The 20,678-nt window shown below is 39.9% G+C and overlaps 2 protein-coding genes across 7 annotated transcripts in view; both read left to right on the top strand.

Annotated features, from left to right (window-relative positions):
* Nucleotides 1–71: 71 nt before the first annotated feature.
* Nucleotides 72–16,059, top strand: qtrt1 (queuine tRNA-ribosyltransferase 1). Of its 5 annotated transcripts, none has more exons than XM_086085921.1 (9): nucleotides 72–359; nucleotides 1,080–1,148; nucleotides 1,636–1,774; nucleotides 2,874–3,068; nucleotides 3,340–3,478; nucleotides 3,544–3,619; nucleotides 3,690–3,799; nucleotides 6,616–6,700; nucleotides 15,712–16,059. In XM_086085921.1, exons 1-9 carry the CDS (start codon nucleotides 78–80, stop codon nucleotides 15,925–15,927), a joined length of 1,311 nt encoding a protein of 436 aa, XP_085942047.1. In that variant the 5' UTR covers nucleotides 72–77; the 3' UTR covers nucleotides 15,928–16,059. The 5 variants fall into 5 exon arrangements, with proteins under 5 accessions (XP_085942047.1, XP_085942046.1, XP_085942049.1 ...); XM_086085920.1 differs by lacking the exon at nucleotides 15,712–16,059 and adding an exon at nucleotides 10,073–13,912; XM_086085923.1 differs by lacking the exon at nucleotides 15,712–16,059 and adding an exon at nucleotides 9,128–10,222.
* kcnt2b (potassium sodium-activated channel subfamily T member 2b) overlaps nucleotides 15,900–20,678 on the top strand; it is a 58,517-nt gene continuing 53,738 nt past the window's right edge. For both annotated transcript variants that reach the window (XM_086085901.1, XM_086085894.1), the window contains exon 1: nucleotides 15,900–16,126. In XM_086085901.1, the coding sequence (XP_085942027.1) occupies nucleotides 16,038–16,126 (89 nt within the window). In that variant the 5' untranslated portion in view covers nucleotides 15,900–16,037. The remainder of the gene's footprint in view (nucleotides 16,127–20,678) is intronic.

Raw genomic sequence — 20,678 nt, 5'->3', positions numbered from 1 at the left:
CTGCGAAAACTCCAATTTCTGATTGGTCGGCTAGTCCGCCACTCGAACCACTTCCTGGTCACATGGCCCTTACCAACATGGCCGCCACCAGTGCTTGTGTGGAATCGCCGCCAAGCACTGACATGTCGCTAAAGAAATCGCTTGCCCTCGCGCCTCCTCTCACTTTACACATCATCGCGGAGTGTTCGGTGACAAAGGCGAGAGCGTGCGACTTGAAGCTTCCGCACTGCATTGTTAACACGCCGGTTTTTATGCCGGTCGGCACCCAGGGGACCATGAAGGGAATCACCGCGGATCAACTGGACGCTCTCGGATGTCAAATATGTCTCGGGAACACGTACCACCTGGGGATGAGGCCGGTACAGAATCAGCGGATAGCATGCTATATATGTCCCCTTGGAAAGTCTTTCCCAACCATTATTGAGCCAGGGCATATTTTTTATGCTAGAAAAAATCTCAGGGCACAATTCTAAACAAAAAGTGGATGCACAGGTTAATTGTACCTTCTGCCATCTAGCGGAAGAGCATTTAATAGTTCTTCTTGTCACTATACATCGTTGCCATAGATCAGGGGTGGGCACACTCGGTCCTCGTGTCCTGCAGGTTTTGGATGTTTCCCTTCTCCAACACAGCTGATATATGATCAGCTCATCCGTAAACTCAGCATAGGCCTGATAAGGATCTTGTTGATTGGAATCAGCTTGGAGACCTCCAAAACCTGCCATAGATAAATGGACAAAGATATGTAAAGATTACATAAATCATTGTCGGATAAGTTAAGTGCATACTAGTTGGGAATCACTACCCTCATGGTTGAGAGTGGCATTCGAATGAGCTTCTCCGTTCCGTATATTAAATTAATTGTCACAGCACTCAAACACGCAGAGGCGAAGCAAGCAGTGCAAAACTGGAGGGTGTAGTTAAATTGTACGTTTTCCAGTTGCAGACCACTCAAAAGAAGATGTCGGTGTTTGAAACACCAACATCCGCCACGGATGTGCTGCCCCTGTACATGTATTTTCAGCAGTATACCAGTTAATGATGTGCGCTTATGCCTTCTATTTGTTCTGCTTCCAAAGGGTCCTGATTTGATCGAAAAGGCCAATGGTTTGCATGGCTTCATGAACTGGAAAAGGAATCTGTTGACGGTAACTTTTTAACTCATTCACTGCCATTGACGCCTATAGACGTCAACAATTCATTTGAACTATTTCTATTAGTTTCACATTTTTCCACTTTTGTTGACAAGAGTATAAAAACCTAGAATTGTTTTATTGTACATTCAGAACAGAGATCAAATTTAATCGTGAGTTAACTATTGAAGTCGTGCGATTAATTACAATTAAAAATGTTAATCGTCTGACACCCCTAATTTTTAATAATCTTTTTTTCCAATAGTTAACTCACGATTAATCACAAATGTTATATCTGTTCTGAATGTACAATAAAAAAAAATCTAGGTTTTTATACTCTTGTTAACAAAAGTGGAAAAAAAACCTAATAGAAATAGTTCAAATGAATTTTTGACGCCTATAGCCCGTCAATGGCAGTGAATGTGTTGAAGTAATATTGCATTGTCACACTTTCAGGAGAAGACCACAGTTTAAATCTGACTGTATTTGCTTTGCTTTGAAGGACAGCGGAGGCTTCCAGATGGTGTCCCTCGTCGAACTCTCCGAGGTAACGGAGGAAGGTGTCACTTTCAAGTCCCCCTACGATGGCAAAACCATCCTCCTCAGTCCAGAAAAGTCCATCAGCATACAGAACAGTCTTGGTCAGTGATTCCTGGAAGCTATTTTGTCATTCAAGGGCCCAGTCACGGCGCCCTCCACATCCATGTACTGTAAAGATTTTCTTTATTGTTCACCAGCCACTAAAAGTGTGAATTTCACTCAATTCAGCTAAGATTTTTCAAATCCGCCCTGCGTATGAGTCATCTCAAAGCGTTTACTGTCATTTTGGCTGAATTGTAAATTACCCCTGCTGTGCTGTGAGAGATCATCAGGTGTTCTGTGGGTAATTATCCAATTTCAGTTAACTCATTCACTGCCATTGACGGCTATAGACTTCAAAAATTCATTTGAACTATTTCTATTAGTTAAACATATTTTTTCCACTTTTGTTAACAAGAGTGTGAAAACCTAGATTTTTTATTATTGTACATTTAGAACATATATAAAATTTGTGATTAATCGTGAGTTAACTATTGGAGAAAAAAAAGATTTAAAATTAGGTGTGTGACAGTCGATTACAATTTCTAATTGTATTTAATCGAATGACTTCAATAGTTAACTCACGATTAATCACAAATTTTATATATATTCTAAATGTAAATTTGTTTTAGGTTTTCATACTCTTAGTCACGCGATTGGTTACAATTTAAAATTTTAATTGCCTGACGCCCCTAATTTTTGATAATCTTTTCTTTTTTTTAAATTAAATTTGTAATTGTAATTAATCACATGACTTCAATAATTAACTCACGATTAATCACAAATTTTATATCTGTTCTAAATGTAAATTTGTTTTAGGTTTTCATACTCTTATTAACAAAAGTGGAAAACTAATAGAAATAGTTCAAATGAATTTTTGACGTCTATAGCCGTCAATGGCAGTGAATGAGTTAATTGCTCCTAAAATGATAATGTATTTACTCAAATTAATTAATTAATACTATACACCTGTCATCTTTCATACAGCAGAATAATGTCGTCACACTAAGAATAACTGAGATATTTTTTGTGATGTACCATGAGATTCTTTGAAAGTCACATTTAAGGCTTGTCTGAAAAAATGTTGGTAGTGTTTTAAGATTCTCCAAATCAATCTCCAAAATGTGTAGTAACTCCCTCCTGTGTTTATGACCCTTGCAGGTTCCGACATCATGATGCAGCTGGATGACGTGGTGAGCAGCACGGTGAAGGGGCCGCGTGTGGAGGAGGCCATGCACAGATCCATCCGCTGGCTGGATCGTTGCATCGCCGCCAACAAGAATCCGCACAAGCAGAACCTTTTCGCCATTATCCAGGGAGGGCTGAACGCCGAACTTCGCGAAACATGTCTGGATGGTGCGTGATCTCGTTCTGTTGTTAAGTTTAGATTCAAAATGCATACATTTATAATGGATGGACTATTAATCCAGTTGATCCTAGTGGGACACAATCATTTGTCATTATTTAACATGATGTTGTATAAAACTGCATTGCATTGAGATGAAAGCTGTTTCTAATAATCTTGTTTGTCTATAAAGACAGCATTTTGTGTTGCATGTCATTCAGTTAAATACCTAATGAAGTGTCAAAGTGGATGTTAAGCTAACTTTCCACATGTGTCTTACAGAAATGACCAAGCGTGATGTTCCTGGCTTTGCCATCGGGGGCTTAAGTGGAGGGGAAGAGAAGGATGACTTCTGGCGGATGGTGACACTCAGCACAGATCACCTTCCTCGCAAAAAGCCTCGCTACCTCATGGGCGTGGGGTAAGTACAGGGAGGCTTCCTCGTGTTCAAGATTTAAGTGATCTTCAATCTGCGCCGCACGGCAGGTACGCCGTGGACTTGGTGGTGTGCGTCGCTCTGGGCTGTGACATGTTTGACTGCGTCTTCCCCACCCGGACGGCGGTAAGATCCTCTCTCGAATGTGACTTGACTTTTAAAGGAACAAAATTCAGTCATGCATGTCTGTCCTCAGAGATTTGGCTCTGCGCTGGTGCCGTGGGGATCCCTGCAGGTGAAACAGAAGCAGTATGCCAAGGACTTCAAGCCCATAGACCCTGACTGCCAGTGTCCTACCTGTCAAAGGTTAGCCGGACATTAGGCTTGCAAAGGGGTGGAACTCGTTCTGTAAATTTCAATGGGAGCGATGATGGGGAATTTTAAAAATGTTTTTTTATAGGGATTGGAATTTCATGGAATTGATAATATTCAAGCATCAATATATTTTAGTATGTTATAAGCAGAATAATACAATTAAAAGACTTGACATTTTAGCATGTTATTTTGCAGAGGTGGACACATCAATTAATTTTGAGCGGCCGTCAATTGTCAACAGCCGGGACACCCTTCCGTCATCGTCAATCCGTCACCAAAATGGGACTGATTGACGATTACATTGATGAAAGAAAAACCCCTTCCGTCAATGCTTAGTTTGTCGATTTTCAAAGTTTCTCGTCAACAAAATGGCGTCCGTCATTAACTCATTCACTGCCATTGATGCCTATAGACGTCAAAAATTCATTTTAACTAATTAATAAAAATAAAAAAATCTAGTATGAAAACCTAGAAAAAAATTGTTGCACATTTAGAACAGATATCCAATTTGTTATTAATCATGAGTTAACTAGGAAAGTCATGCGATTATTTACAATTAAAAAATGTAATCACCTGACGCCCCTAATTTTTAATAATCTTCTTTAAAAAAGATTTAAAAAAGAAAAGATTATTACAAATTAGGGGTGTCAGGCGATTAAAATATGTCATCGTAATTAATCGCATGACTAGTTAACTCACGATTTTATATCTGTTCTAAATATCCCCCAAAAATTCTAGGTTTTCATACTCTTGTTAACAAAAGTGGGGAAAAAAATTAAACTAATAGAAATAGTTCAAAGGAATTTTTGACGTCTATAGCCGTCAATGGCAGTGAATGAGTTCATGGATTGACGGACCTTCCATCAATATTGACGGAATTCGCACCTCTGTTATTTTGCTAGTAGACTTATATTGAGTTTTCAAATATTTTATTGAATATTGAGGTTACGGTAATTGTACTCATCCTTTGCTACTAAACCCATTAAAAAATAAAAATAAAGATGCATTGTGTAGTTTAATGTTAACACTTTTCCTACATTAAGCATGCTCCACCAATGCCCAGATAAGTACAAAGAGCCCTGACTTTTTAACTGCGACTGCTGTGGAGGGTGACGTCATGCTCGTCCCCGCCAACATGTAGTGTTGCGTTAGCTCGCATACGACACAATTGGGATGGAAACTGAAAGAGAGTAAAAAGAGGCCGGCTTTGAGCACAGCCCAAACTCCAACTCGGACTCCAAGAACACTAAAAAAAACAAAGAGTTAATTCAGAGTGCACGTAAGCGCACACGCACCATGGTGGCAGTCAAGAGTAAAAAAGTCACAAACTCCACAACGCACTTAAAAAATACCTCCCCCCCACACACACATCCAAATACCATCAAAGTGCCATTAACTCATTCACTGCCATTGACGGTTATAGACGTCAAAAATGCATTTTAACTATTTCTTATAGTTAAACATTTTTTTCAATTTTTGTATATTATTTTTTATTGTACATTTAGAATAGGCATAAAATTTGTGATTAATTGTGAGTTAACTAGTGAAGTCATGCGATTAATTACGCTGAAAATTTTTAATCGCCGGATGACCCGAATTTTTAATTATTTTTAAGTCGCTTCAGGCGAGAATTTTTTAAAATGATAATTAATCGCATGACTTCAATAGTTAACTCACAATTAATCGCACATTTTATATCTGTTCTAAATGTACAATCCAATTTCTTTCTAGGTTTTCATACTCTTGTTAACAAAAGTGGGGAAAAAATGTTAAACTAATAGAAATAGTTCAAATGAATTTTTGACGTCCATAGCCGTCAATGGCAGTGAATGAGATTAAAATGCTAAATACAATTTTAGTCAGGATTATGCTCAAATATTTTTCCCCACCCCGATTTACAATCCTAAAGAGCCCAAAATTGCAATCAATCCCTTCTTTATTCCCATAATTTTTCATTAATTCCAATAGTAAATTTCAAACTAGTCAAATTCCATCCATTCTCTAAAGAGCTTGTTCTCAGTAAAGTAACAGGTGAGCTGGAGCGAACGTCATCTGACATTGGGCAAGAAGTGGGTTACACCCTGTGGACCGGTCGCTGAGCCAGGCACAGCACACAGTGACAAACAACCATTCGTATCTATGAACAATTTAGTCTTCATTGACTTTTAATCAGAACTGTGAAACAAACATGCCAACTGCTAGCACACCATGCTGCCTGAGATTAAAAGTACCGATAGAGTCGTACATCTACAATCCAATAAAACTGTACTCAAAATATGTGACAGTGGCTGCAAATTCCCACGGGGTCAGCGATGAACACCAACAAAGCTAATAATGCTCACTTTTGATTTGACACTGTCCATTGACCAGGTCGGCATATTAAAACGGCACAACGGCAATAACAAACAACTGAGCATGACTGTCTTTACAAAGGCAGATTCTTTTGATACAGTCCTCATTTTGGATCTTATTAAATGTGTATACAAGAGTGTAATGGATGCATGCATGAAGTGAGATTGTCTGCTCCTAATATTTTCGTCCCCTCCATTTGCATCAATTCAACAACACCTTTTACAGCCTGCTGCGTACTAAAAGTAAACCTCGGAGGAAGTGTTATGAAAAAGCTCCGAAAGGATTTAACCCACAGACTGGTGTTGCATCGTATTTTAATTAAGTTAGTACGGCTCCTCAATCGACTTCATAGACACTGAAATGGCCCCTGCTAGGGGGAAACAATGTTTTAAAAGTCAATGTATACAAATCAATACATATATTCAAATTCAAAAGCATGCTGTGTTCTGTTTCAGACATAGCCGGGCGTACCTGCACGCTCTGTTTAAGAGCGACACGGCAGCCATGCATCACATCACCATCCACAACATCGCCTACCAGGTAACTATAGCGACCAAGTGTCTTCAGCACAACACAAAGAGAAATAAAGGGTGCAACCTGAGGTCATATGCTTTCACCAAAAAAAAAGACGCATCGAAAGTCACACAATACTTGTCGCGGGACATCGGCAAGTCTCCCGCGATCTCAGTTCAGCAAGCATCAAAGGAAATGAAAACGCAACACATGAATTTACTACAGTGTACGCGTGCGTGACTTTTGGTTGAATTACACTTTATAAAATGTAAACATTTATTCAACTCCGTCACATTTTCTTGTATTATGTTATATATTTTACAAATATTTTAAACTGCAATGCTATTTTTTCTTTATTAACTCATTCACTGCCATTGACGGCTATAAACGTCAAAAATTCATTTGAACTATTTCTATTAGTTTCACATTTTTTCTACTTTTGTTAACAAGAGTATAAAAACCTAGAATTTTTTATTGTACATTTATATAAAATTTAATCGTGAGTTAACTATTGTAAGTCATGCGATTAATTAATAAAAAATGTTAATCGTCTGACACCCCTAATTTTTAATAATCTTTTTTTCCAATAGTTAACTCACGAACAATCACAAAATTTCCATCTGTTCTAAATGAACAATAAAAAAAATTCTAGGTTTTCATACTCTTGTTAACAAAAGTGGAAGAAAAATGTGAAACAAATAGAAATAGTTCAAATGAATTTTTGACGTCTATAGCCGTCAATGGCAGTGAATGAGTTAAAAAGACGAAACAAAAAAACGTGTTGTTTTTTCAGGGTGCTGGAACGGCGTTAATGGCGTTGTTCCTACCCTGAAGACCTATGATAGAATCGTCATAAAACGAAGACCCCTCCCCTATAATCAAATGGTCGCTTTTTGTTCTGAGCTGAGTGAGAGATTTTGAGTCAAGTCCCAGTGACAGACAGAGTGTGATAAATGACTCATCCCTCAAACTGCGACGACAACGCAACAGTGAGGAGTGTCCCCTTGTGACACGTGTCCCGCGGCATAATACTCATGTGCATAACACGCACACGCTGTCTACTTATACAACACATCGCTATTCAAAAGAGGGCCTCCCCTATCCCATTTAAGCCGCACAAGCTGGGTGAGATGGCGATTCGTCGATGAGTCCCGTTCCCCGGAGGATGAAAGATGAGCCATTTTAGCACCCTTAGCAGGTTGCACACAAGAGGTATCCCGCCGTCAGCCGCAGCTGTGTTTGTCAAATGACAGCGCTAACACCCTTTAGCATTTACTGTTACCTGAAGTCAATGTTAGCCTGCCTTGCGGATATTTACACCCTGATGAAGTTGCAAGGAGAGAAGATGGCTTTCGGGACCATTTTGAACGGCAGTTCTGATGACGAAAAGCCTAGCTCATGATTTGCACTCAACTTTTGCGCAATAAGTGTAAATGAGGAAGCTTTTAAATTCTGGTGAGGGTTTGGATAACTATCACTATGGCGTCAATGGTGCTGCACACCCGCTAAATCGAAAGTCAATTACAATTTCAATTATTACACTCCATAATTGTAAAAATAAATTAATAATTCTAATTTTTGAGTTGTTTAAATATATACATTTGCACCTTTTTAAAATAACAAATGTAATGAATTTTGATTCATCCAAAAGGAACTTGCGTATAGTATTTGTCTTCATATTTTTTATTAGTTTTTTTACGTTTAAACATCTTCTTGTTTTGTACCCAAAAATAAATGATCGTCCTACTGCACATGCTGAACTCCAACTTCAAGTTTTTGCCAACATAAATAAATAAATATATATTATTATAAATATATACTATTATAAATTCTGTTTGGTCCAAAAGAAACTTACATAATTATAGTGTTTCTATTTTTTTTAATTGGTCATAATATTTTTAAATGTGTAAACATTTTCTTGTTTTGTACCAAACAATTATTATTATTATTTTTATAATCGTGATTTCAATTATTGCCAAAATAATCGTGATAATTTTTTTTCTTCCCATAATCAAGCAGCCCTATGCTTATAATATGCTCATAATGGCACCACCCAATTATTCTCCATGAGCCACCATGGATGGAGTAGCCTCCCAACTAACCAACAGATGTACAGACACACACAAATAGAACTTATTTCATGAAACAATGATTATGTAAACGTGGCCTGCTGATAACTGAACCTATCTAGACATTATAAAATTAAAATACCTGCATACATAAAAAAAAATACATAAAGACCCCCCCCCCCCCCTCCAAAATTGCAACCTTTGCGAATTAAAAATAGCATTTTACTCCACTGCGATGTCGATTTGAATTTGGTCCATTTTTCTATGTCACGATTTTAATGTGGCCTGCTCACAATCCCAATTATGTATCTCCATCCCGGGTCTTGGCGGAGGCCTTTAAACACCATTTAACATGACATTTTCCGTATGGTTTTCTCACCTGCAGCTCAACCTGATGCGTTCCGTGCGGCAGAGTATCGTGCAAGGCCGCTTCCCGGACTTTATACGCGCCTTCATGCGCCGTATGTTCCCATCCCGCGACAAGTACCCCACCTGGGCTGTGGATGCTCTGGCCTCAGTCAACATCACTTTGGAGTAATACCTCAGAGACAATTATTTTTTTATATATTTTTTTTACATACGCAGAAGATAGATCACATGACCGATTTTCCATTTTTTTTTTTTAAACAGATGATACTTTTCTATTCGTTGTTTACATTTGTATTACCATGTTTGGTGGGTGCGTGGGTGTTTGGGGGGGAAAAAGTGCAGTTTTAGATCAACAGGATGGACCTTTTATTATGTGGCGGGCAAACAACCTGCAGCCTGTGCAAATTGTCCTCGGAGTAGACATTATGATAATATACCACTGGATGGGGTTTAAATGAGGTTCGGAAAGAAAAGAAAAAACACACACACAAACTGTCTCGCGGGATGCGCACAGTTTTTGTGTGTGTGCTGTTGCCATGGTTACGCGGCGAGGCCCACCCACTTGAAAGGAGAAATGTTTTTCACTTCGCCTGTCATGCTCTGCACGGATGAGTGTTGTTAAAACGAGTCGTGTTATTCGTCAGCGCCAGCGCGAATGCGATGAGTGTGCGCATTTCGCCGTCTTGCTGTACGTTGCAACAAGATGAGCAAAGTGTGCGCTCATCTTTACGGCCAGCAGAGGGCAAAATGTCAGCATAATGTACACACAAGCAACCGTTGAAATCAATCGCAATTGGTCATAGGTGATAATGCTCACTTAGGGATGACTAATAGCGATTTTTAAACGACAGAGTGCTGCCTCGGTCTTCTTAACACCACATTTGCATCGCAGTGTGTGAATGACCGCGTGCTCCTGTTACTGATTTTTGCACGTTTTTAAAATGTCCGTTCTGTCCACAAGCAAGCCTCCATGGACGATCGTGAGCCTCCTCCACAAAACCAGGTCTCCGTCGTATTGTCAAGACTGACCTGTAAAAGGCAGCACGGTGCCACGGGGCATCCGAACTCCTGGAAGATACAAAGAAGAAGACAATTACTGTCGGCTTGTCAGGTACTTCACAGCAAATCTTTCTCCTTGTCACGCCATTGGATTATAACAGAGCATTTCTTTAGAGGCATCCAACAATAAGGCCTTTGCAGACTTTAATCCAAAAAAGGTCCAATCAGACCCAAGTCACTATTTAGACAATTCAGTGCAGCACACTTGTAATGTTTTTCCCACTACTGGTGCTACTTTTAGCCTGCTGCCAGTCCGACCGTAATCTGGATATCATTGATATCGGGCTAGTCGTCATTCCGAACATTTGAGCATTTAGTGTATATTCATCTTAAGATCCAAGTACTAGTACAGTCTGTCATCCAGCTCATTGAATCAATTGCTGCTGGGCTGTTCTGGTTGAAGACTAGAAGATTGACACGAGCACCTGGCTGGGCCTTAAGATGGATATCGAGTACGTCGACAGTCGACGAAACGCCCTAACCTAACGGCTTTCCATATTTACTCATTTACTGCCATTGACGGCTATAGACGTCAAAAATTATTTTGAACTATTTCTATTTCACTTTTTTTTTTCACTTTTGTTAACAAGAGTATGAAAAAAATGTATTGTATGTTTAGAACAGATGTAAAATTTGTGATTAATCGTCAGTTAACTAGTGAAGTCATAAAAATTCGCCTGATGCCCCTAATTAAAAAAACAAGATTATTAAAAATGAAGGGTGTCAGACGATTACATTTTTTAATTGTAATTAATCGCATGACTTCAATAGTTAACTCACGATTAATCAAAACATTTATATCTGTTCTAAATGTACAATAAATAAAAAATTCTAGGTTTTCATACTCTTGTTAACAAAAGCTGGGAAAAAAAGTGAAACTAATAGAAATAGTATTAATATTGAATTTTTGATGTCAATGGCAGTGAATGAGTTAATGCCCAAATTTGGCCCAGTTATCGGTATGTGTGTACCCCGTTTTGAATATATCTCGCAGCAAGCTCCAGCACCAAATAAAAAGTGATTCCACAAACTTAAAGCACATTTTTATATTGCTCCCCCATTCCCAAATACGCCCATATTCCCTCCTCTCTGCGTCTCTTTATGATATCTTAATTAATCGCAGGATTATATTTACAGTATGCGTGCTGGCTGTTTATTTTGGAATACGCCTGGGTAGAAAGAGGAAGGAGGGCTGGTGGGTACGGCTTAGTTGCCAAGCCGTGCAGAATCGCGTTACTGGGCCCTGGAAAAGTGTTTATGCGCCGAAGGCTCTCACCATGTTAATTGGATGTGTTGTCATGTATTTGGGGGTGGGGGGGAGGGGGGGCTTGAGTGAACTAACATGGCAAACATGCTCATTAAAGCAGCGGAGAACTTTCAAGCGCACCAACAACTCAGTGGCAGGCAGTTGTGATGGACACCTGAAGGGGTTGCCGCGTGCCTGCTGATTGCCTTTTCCGGGACTGTTCTTCTCCTAATGAGGCAAACGTGTTGATGGAGGATGAAGCTTAATTGATTGTATGACTTAATTTGTTTTAAAAACACGCCAGCAGCCACAGCATTTGGTGCACCTGTAACGTCAATATCATCACATCTGCCTTGACTAAGGTTGATTATTATGGAGAGGTGGTTCTAATGTTAGGGTACTTATTTTTGATAAGCTACATAAGGCGAAATATCAGAAACGGCTTTCACAATGTACAATCTGGCTCTAATTTGATATAGAGTAGATGAAACCATCGAGAGAGAAAAAAAACAATGAGAGGCGGGAATATCAATCATTTGTTGCACTTGATAGAGTAGACAATATTATTGTACTCTTTGCGTGTTCAATAAATTGAAGTTGAGATTCTGGTGAAGAAGTCCCTTTGCAAAGGTATAATTAATCAGAAGCTTCTGATCACACAAATGAAGTCACCCAAGCAGTGATCTGTTCAAAAGTGTGTCTCCTCCTCCAGCACACAGCCCATTTATTGAAAATCAGTGAATACAAGAAAATCCCTCTCCCCTCCCTTCAGCAAGTTCCCATAGGTACAAAATCAGATTAGACTTGAACAGCAGTATATCAGCCTGTCCTTGGACTCTCTTTGACCGGACAGACTCGTACAAACTATACTCCCTTTAGATAATATAGAAAAGAAACCTGTTACCTTCCTCTTTCCCAGGCAAGAGAACAAAGGACTATAGATTGACTTAACATATGAATTAACTGTTGTCTTATTATTACACAGCTCTAACTAATATCCAAAACGGTTAAAATATCAATCGAAACAGAAAAACAATGTTAATAATCTAACACACTCCAGCAAAAAATAACTTAAAACCAATAACAGTGTTAAGAGTAACGCTGCCATGGTTTGGGTTAGGTTCGTTTTATTTGCTTCTGTCATGTTTTGGGGTTAGTTTGAGTTTTGTTATCAGGTTACCTTAATTTTGGTCAGGATCTGTGTTTTGTTATGTTGTCCTTGTGTATGGTCAAGCATTGTCCTGCCCACCTGTTGTTTGGCTGCCCTTCCTCGTGTGTAAACCAATCAGTTCCCTCAGCCACTTGTGTCTTGCCCAGGTGTGTCTTGTTATGTCAATTAGTGTGCGTGCGTGTGTGTGTATTTAGGCCCCCGTCCAGACTCCATTCCTCTGCCTCCTCGCTTTTCTACCTGCACTTGGGTCCTCCACCACGCACCACCCCGACATAACAAACGCACCATTAAGAATGATAATGGTGGTAGAAAGTATGTCATTTCAATAAAAACGATAATGCAAGCCATAATGTCAAAGGGAAGTAGTCAAGCTGGCGTTCACGCCTCCATGCAGGCAGACTTCAAAGTAAAATCCGACAAGGCTGTTGCATTGATGTCAATGTATTATTTGGTCAGCTTTATTTTGAAGTTTGCGCCTTTCCTGACATGAATGACGGCGCTGTGTCAACACGGGTCGCACACGTACACACACGCGCGCACACACCGAGAGGAACTTACTCGTTAACGTACTTTTTAATCTTTTTGTTTTGGTGGAAGAAGCAAACCTTTTCAAGTCAGAGTGAAGTCACAAGTCATTGTTGGCAAAGTTCAAGTCGAGTTGCAAGTCTTTTAACATTTTGTCAAGTCGAGTGTAAAGTCAATAAATTCATGACTGAAATCCGACTCGAGTCCAAGTCACATGACTCGAGTCCACAGATTTCAATAGAAATCCTGAGTGATCATTGAAAAGAGGAGCTTCCAGTTCTTCCTTGAGGCAACTAAATGCAACAGCATGCTCGTCTTTCCAGAATGAATGCACCGAGCCTTGAAGTTGTTCATGCATGGTTCATGATAGGCTATATCGTTGGCAGCCCAATCGGTCTCAATATGTCATCTTTACCCAATTTCTTGGCTTTCACCTCAAAGGGCTTTTCGGCTATTTTTGGTGCACGCCATGGAGGTTTGGTGCCTTTCCTCGCAGCCACTGCTTATTACAAACTACACACACCTCTTGTTGGCTTGAAAATGTTCAGTGTTTTGCTCGGTGCACCTGACGTGAGGGGCGGGATCCTGAATCAGCCAAATCTGATGCTTGGACACTCACATCTTCTTCTAGCTGTTTTCATTTATGTGGCAATTATGACCGTTTTGTGTGCCACTTTGGTGCAATGTCTTCCAACCATGGTGCAGTCTTTGAAAGACTTTATCTTGACGAGCATTGATGGCTTTTGTCAACTTAGATTTTGTCATGCGAGTAATAAAGTTCAGGTATTTAGCAGACTGTCCTTGACGTATCACTATGTATTGTCGGTGCTTTGGTCTTCTCAACTCTTGCCACCAGATTCATATTTCAGTGACATGGCATTGTCTCTTACATGTGTTTTTATCTAGTATGAACTATTAAAAAAAAAAAAAAAAAAAGTCAATCAGAAATAGAATGTTGATCATGATTATGACAATATAATTGACTCCATTTTGCACAATAGGGGTTGCATTGTTAGGACCCACCCTTTAACTTTCCAGCTGATAGAAATGCCAGTTTGGATTCAAATGGAAAATTATGAATTGCTTATATACAAATTAGGCACAGATATTCACCATAAAGTATTAAAAAAATTCATGAGAATATGTTAGGCGAACATACTTTTTTTCCCATATTTTTGGGGGTATGTTGAAGGTGATATCTTGTAACAGTTTCAGCAAGCCCCAGAATCTTTTTTTTCTGCATGCCCCTAAGTGTAACGATATTCTCTGCCAAATGTGAAAGTTGTAGGACAATTTATGCAATTGTAGTATCTAAGTATTTGCATTGACATAATTTTGCAAGGAACATATCTCAAAAAGAGTGTTTTTGGACTCCTGTAGCTTTCCAGTAGCTAGTTGACCGTTTTGTCTACCCAGCTTATGATCCATCGAAGGTCCAAGATATCATTTCTGGTGCAAAACCTTTTCCAACATTCCGTGTCCGTTTTTTTCACTTTGCCTTGTGGATATCACAAACTCCTCATTCAAGGCAGATTGGGTTGTATTTAGATTGCAATATATACCTAATGAAGTGTAACAAAATGTACATTTTAGAGTCCTGGTACTAATAAAAATTAGCACCACTCTTGAGTGCAATGCACTATATATTAGGGGTGGGAATCTTTGAACGATTTGATTCGATTCTGATTTTTGGGTCTGTGATTCGATTCAGAATCGATTTTTGATTAAGAACGATTTTTTATTCACAATGATTTGATTGAAAATTATCTTTGCTTCAATCTATAGATGTGCAAGGAATTGTAATGATCTACTCCAGTCTGACTCGCTAATGCTAATTAGTGCGCTACTCGCGGCATTTTTATCACTCAAAAGAACGGCTCCACACTGCAAAAAAACAACTTTTATTGGAATAACTTGATCATGACTTTTTCCTTCTACTCTCTAATGTGGCTACAACTCAACAGTGTATTAGACCGTGTGGAACCACACTGCCCCTAAGTGGCCAAATCGGGTACAACATGAACAGCGCTCCAAATAAAGGCACACACAGACAAAGGCAGGACAGTATAAAATAATTGAAATAAAATTGATTTTGGGACATTTAAAATAGATTCTGAATCGTACTAAATGAGAATTGATTTTTGGGGCACACCCCTACTATATACGGTGCCTTTCACCACCACACCGAGACTACGTATAGTGGTTAGCTCATCTGCTCCTGGATTTTTTTTCTCTCTCCAGGGGCTGAACAGGGTTTATAAATATATTTATATAATTCTGGTGGCGCTTAATTGGGGCTACACAGCGCCATCACGGTTCTAATCTTTGGTCCGGCCTTCCTGGCAACCAATTTTTTTTGTATTGGACTTCATTGTGCAGGTGTGCCTAATGAAATGACCGGTTAGTGTAAATATGCAACGTACATCCACATAATGATGAAATAATGATTGTTGATACAGCTCTTAATTGTATTAGATCTCATTAGAATGCGCAGGTGTTCCTAATATTGTGACCTGGCTGGTCGTGTAGTCTACTACACGCACGCACACACCCATGTGGTGGCATCACTAATCCCCAGTGGCTGGTCACACACTTGCAGAGAGCGCGTCCATGCATGTGGAGCTCAGGCGGGGAGGATGCTGCGGAGGAGCGACGCAAGCAACCAGTTGCTCTCAGCCGCCAGCTGACAAAGTGGAGCTCCAGTCACAACCTGTTGCCTCGGCGCGGGGGCAAGTCCAGCCGAATTGTAATTAGGAGGCCGAGCCGACCAGAAAGCACCATGTCGGCGACGATGACGATGATGATGCATTTTTAAGGACGAAGAGGAGCGGAGGTTTTGGGGTGGTGGTCCACCTCCTCCGTACGGAGTTTTTGCGGTGATCCGCGCGCGCGCCGCGTCCCTCGGTGCAGCTCCGAGGAGGAAGGATGGTCGAACTGGAGAAGGAGGTGCTCCCGCTGCCCCCGCGGTACCGGTTCCGAGACCTGTTGCTCGGGGACTGGCAGACCGACGACAGGTAAGCCGCGCTGCCGACGGGGCTGCTCGTTTTTACGCACGCACGCACGGCGCGGCGCACCTTTTCGCGCAAAAAAAAGAAAGAAGAAAAAAAAGTGGGAGCGTCATCTCCTGGATTTGATCCCAGCTTGTGTCGCCTGCTGTGGATCGGATGCTGCAACAGGTCCACTTGTTAGCGTGTGCGCGCACGCACAAGATGTTATAGAGCTCATGTGACCACGCCAAAACGACATCAAAACACTACTTACTAACTTCGTCTTTTTTGCAAGTGCATTCTTGTAAAACAAAAAAATCCATTTCTCTAAGATGAAGGTATTGCGTGCACCTTCTTCCTGTGTCTCCCGCTGTCATAATAGCTGAGATATAGTGGACCATCTGCCACCTGGACAGGCAATTTCAAGTGGCTGCTCCCAGTAACTGGCAATTAACCTTTGCTTACACTCCATTTGCAGGCCGGTGCTATATCATATAAAGTGCTTAATATGGATATTTCATTAGGATGTCTAATGGAAAAGCCTCCACTTGCATTTGACACAGACTGGGGATCACTCGCTCGCTTGTCAGAGCTCAACAGGCTGCTTTCCGCTCCAAAGTTGGCATTGAAGGACCCTGCCGTGCCGACACAAATATTTCCAAATGACTCTTATATGAATGAGAAAATGCAATGGCACATTTTAAACTTTAGCACCAGCTTGAGCCGCAGCCAGGAATAAACGTCAGCTACCGCCATCTGCTCGTGTTCGCCTCGCGCTGATAACACGGCCCGTTCGAGTCAACTCAATGTTGATCAACATCACGATGTTCTACATGTTCAGTTTTGAAAGCAAAGTCAAACGCAGAAGGCACAAGGCGTTTCTTGGAAGGGGACGTCAAATTGAGAGGAGTTTCTATTCGTACAAATACTTGCGGAAGGACACCTGTTCCACCGACCTACTTACCAACAGAAATGCTACCTTATCTACCAATCAACGATTTTTGATTCAAATGATTTGATTGACAATGATTTTTGCTTCAATCTATAGATGTGCAAGGAATTGTAATGATCTATTCCAGTCTGACTCGCTAATGCTATTTAGCGCGCTACTTTTATCACTCAAAAGAACGGCTCCACACTGAAAAAAAAAAACTTTTATTGGAATAACTTGATCGTGACTTTTTCCTTCTACTCTCTAATCTGGCTACAATTTAACAGCGTATATAACCGCGTGGAACCACACTGCCCCTCAGTGGCCAAACCGAGTATAACATGAACAGTGCTCCAAATAAAGGCACCCACAGACAAAGGCAAGACAGTATAAAATAATTTTAATAAAATCGATTTTGGGACATTTAAATCTATGAGAATCTATTTTTTTGGGCACACCCCTAATATATACCCACTTCATGTACCGACCTACCAAGCAATGTAGACCTATTGTACCGTACCTATTAGGGGTGTTAGGAAAAATCAATTCGGCAATATATCGCGATATTACAGCGCACAATTCTCGAATCGATTCAATATGCGGCCGAGTCGATTTTTTGTTAAACATCATTTTTTAATGGGAATATTCAACAAAACGTCTTACTTAGTAAGGTTAGGATTCACACATTAAGCATGGAAGGATGTTATATTAATGGAACATTATGCCTTAATATTTGATTTCAGTGCTGTTTCAGACATGAAACAGACTGCAACCTGTTTGTTAAATGCAGTGGCTCAGTTATAAGCCTGAATTTTCAGTTCACTAACATGGAACAAATGACTATTATAGTGGCATCAAAGCTAGCTGACAATCGTTGCCAATTTATGTTTATGTTATGCAACATGCTGTAATTTTAAGAGTATGACTCCGAAAGAGACCGAAGCACAAAGACCAAACCCCCCATTGTTAAACAGTCAAATGCACTTAATAGTTTTGAAGAAGGTACGCTTTATAACTAAGCTGTGTGTACGTGCAGTTGGAGCGGACGCTAGCTAGCTGGCTCGTTAATGTGATTTGAAACACCTCTGTTACAATCTTTGTCAGAGTGTACGTTTGCTCGTAAAATACATTGATCCACTAACTTGGTAAAAAAAATGATCACTGCAAATCCGCGAATACTTTGAGGGCTGTCCTTTTGTTGGAGAGCTGCTACCATCGACGTCTTTTATCTTCATCAGTAGGTATGTGATAAAAAGCTACGTTTTGGTTTATGGAAGATAATCGATCAGATAAAGGACTATATGCTGTATGAGTTTCAATAGAGGCAAGTGGTTCTTTTGCCGTCCAGGAGGGGGCGTTCCCCTGAAAGCTGTGACGTCATGCGCAAAAAGGTCTATAGTATCTACCTACCAGTCTACACATCTACCAAGCTAGCTAGCTAGCTACCAACCTACCTCATGTAACGATTTACATATCTGCCAACCTACATATCTATTTTCGCTCCTTGTCGGATTCCTGCGTGAGCCTTCTCTAATAACGCCGTAGTTTGAATGTGTGACGGTCAGTTAAAAAGAAAATGTTATGTGAGATAGTTGTAAATACCTGTGAGGTAGTATCTGCCCCTTCAGAACTATTTATGACGTCCAATTGATTTATATCTCTCACTCACTGGCTCCACTGGATACATTAGATTATTTTTTTCCAGTTCAGGTCAGTGCTAGAGCGCTTTTCTCTTGCTCACTTACCGCTTACCAGTCGTCAAGCGGCTGGTAATTTGCCTTCAAATCGTTGACAGAGGACTAAAAACGTTCTTAAGGAGAGCAGAAGTGCAGCATAGCCTCAGTCACCTGATTACACAAACCTTTGGCATGGGAGCTTGGCGGTTAGTCCAACCACCTCACTTGAAACATTTCTCCAGGGAGTGTAAACGAAGGGGAGGGTTTGAGATTGCTTTGGTGGAGAAGTTTGTGTGTGTGTGTGTGTGTGTGTGTTGGTCTCACAGATGTTGCTGCAATACCCTGCAAACACAGCAAGATCAAGCGAATAAGGACAAGCTCTTAAGAGTATACAGCCTTTGTTTGCCAGATGGCGCCGTTGCCTCCGCCAAGGCTTAAAGGTTTGTCACCTGAAAAAGAAACAATTAACATAACATACGCGTTGGATTCTGGATGCTCAAATGCAAAATGAGGAGGTAAGTCAGTAGTCAAATGTACAAATGGGTCTGATGAGAGTTGATACGGAATTATGAAATTATTTCATTGATGTGAATTGGATATGAATTTAAACGCGGTTGGACAAGACACTTCTGACCAAATTCACAAGTGTGAGCCGATTTAGGAGTTTTTCGAGATACGAACTGTTGTTCGGACATTTATTAATTTTTTTGCTTTGACTTACAAGCAACAATTTGAAATAAGCGGACCGTTTGGTGGCAGTGAACTCAACAAGCCATTTGGCTTGAAGCTATTTGAAGCTTAATGCTAACAAAATAATAAAAATTGGCATGGATGGGCTAACGAATAGAAACTGTGATGCAGTGTTGTAAAACTTTAAGCAGAAATATTTGAACACAAATCATTGAGCAACACATGTACGGTAGACTGAAAATATAACACTATTCACAGGCTTATATGTTCTTTATCATCTGCGAAAAATACAGCCTACTGAGGAGTTGGGACCAGTCTCCATGTATACTGTACACCTGGTATACTGCCCCCTAGAGGTTTATCTCAAGGCACTACTTAACGTATTTGTGCAAATACCGTGGAGCATTTACTTACTTACTCTAACGCAGACTAGGGTGGCATCTTTCATGGGTGAGGCCTTTATTTACTACATAAATAGTTGGTTGTTTTTTTTAATTAACAATTTTTTTAAATTTACAATATTATTGGTAATACACCCCATGTACCGCCGCATACATCATCTCCTAAAGATTAACGCTTTTTTCAAATAATGCCTACCTTTTAAAATACCGTAAACAAAAACTGGTAGTAGCCTAAGTGTAATTATCTCAGTTCATAGACAATATTATTCACACATGGACATGACTAAATGTGTACTGATTCCCTTTGAACTCCGTCACTAACTAAATAGCAGCATCTAAACAGCCAAATATGGAGTCTTAACTTGGACTAGAACTGACTTTAGTATATAATATTACAGACAGGGTTGGGAGGGTTACTTTTAAAATGTATTCCGTTACAGTTACAAGTTACTTGCTAATAAATGTAGTTAGTAACGTAATCCAAGTACCATAATATTAAAGTAATGTAGCTGGATTAACTTTTGGAGTACTCAAATACCGAGTATGCTCATGAAGACAAAATAAAAATAAATATCACCACAATATATATTCTATACAATGTGCCCTTGCTATTTGCGGGTGATAGGAACCCGGGCAGCCTACAAATAGCAAAAATCATTGTGTAATTAAAAGACATTTAGGCGATTGATTGATGGCCATATGCTGTTTTAGATGGATGGATGGATAGATAGATAGATCGATCCAATGAGGATGACAATGCGTGACATCAACTGTTTAGATTCAAAATATTTATTTATTTATAGAATATTTATTGTCATTGTCACAAGGGAACAACAAAACTTCGTTTGGAGCATCCATACAGTTGGTAAAGTGCAAAAATC

This window comes from Leptonotus elevatus, chromosome 1 (genome assembly GCF_054856555.1).
Source record: "Leptonotus elevatus isolate MCC_2025b chromosome 1, RoL_Lele_1.0, whole genome shotgun sequence".
Taxonomy (NCBI): Eukaryota; Metazoa; Chordata; class Actinopteri; order Syngnathiformes; family Syngnathidae; genus Leptonotus; species Leptonotus elevatus.
The sequence above is the reverse complement of the archived record's forward strand: the minus strand, read 5'-3'. Positions and strand labels throughout refer to the sequence as shown.

What these genes read in the sequence shown, in the direction of transcription:
- qtrt1 (XM_086085920.1), top strand. Translation starts at nt 78, where the DNA reads ATGGCCGCCACCAGTGCTTGTGTGGAATCGCCGCCAAGCACTGACATG. An exon ending in TCTTCCCCACCCGGACGGCG is followed by an intron (nt 3,620 to 3,689) that starts GTAAGATCCTCT and finishes GTCTGTCCTCAG; the next exon opens with AGATTTGGCTCTGCGCTGGT. An exon ending in TCCACAACATCGCCTACCAG is followed by an intron (nt 6,701 to 10,072) that starts GTAACTATAGCG and finishes TCTGTCCACAAG; the next exon opens with CAAGCCTCCATGGACGATCG.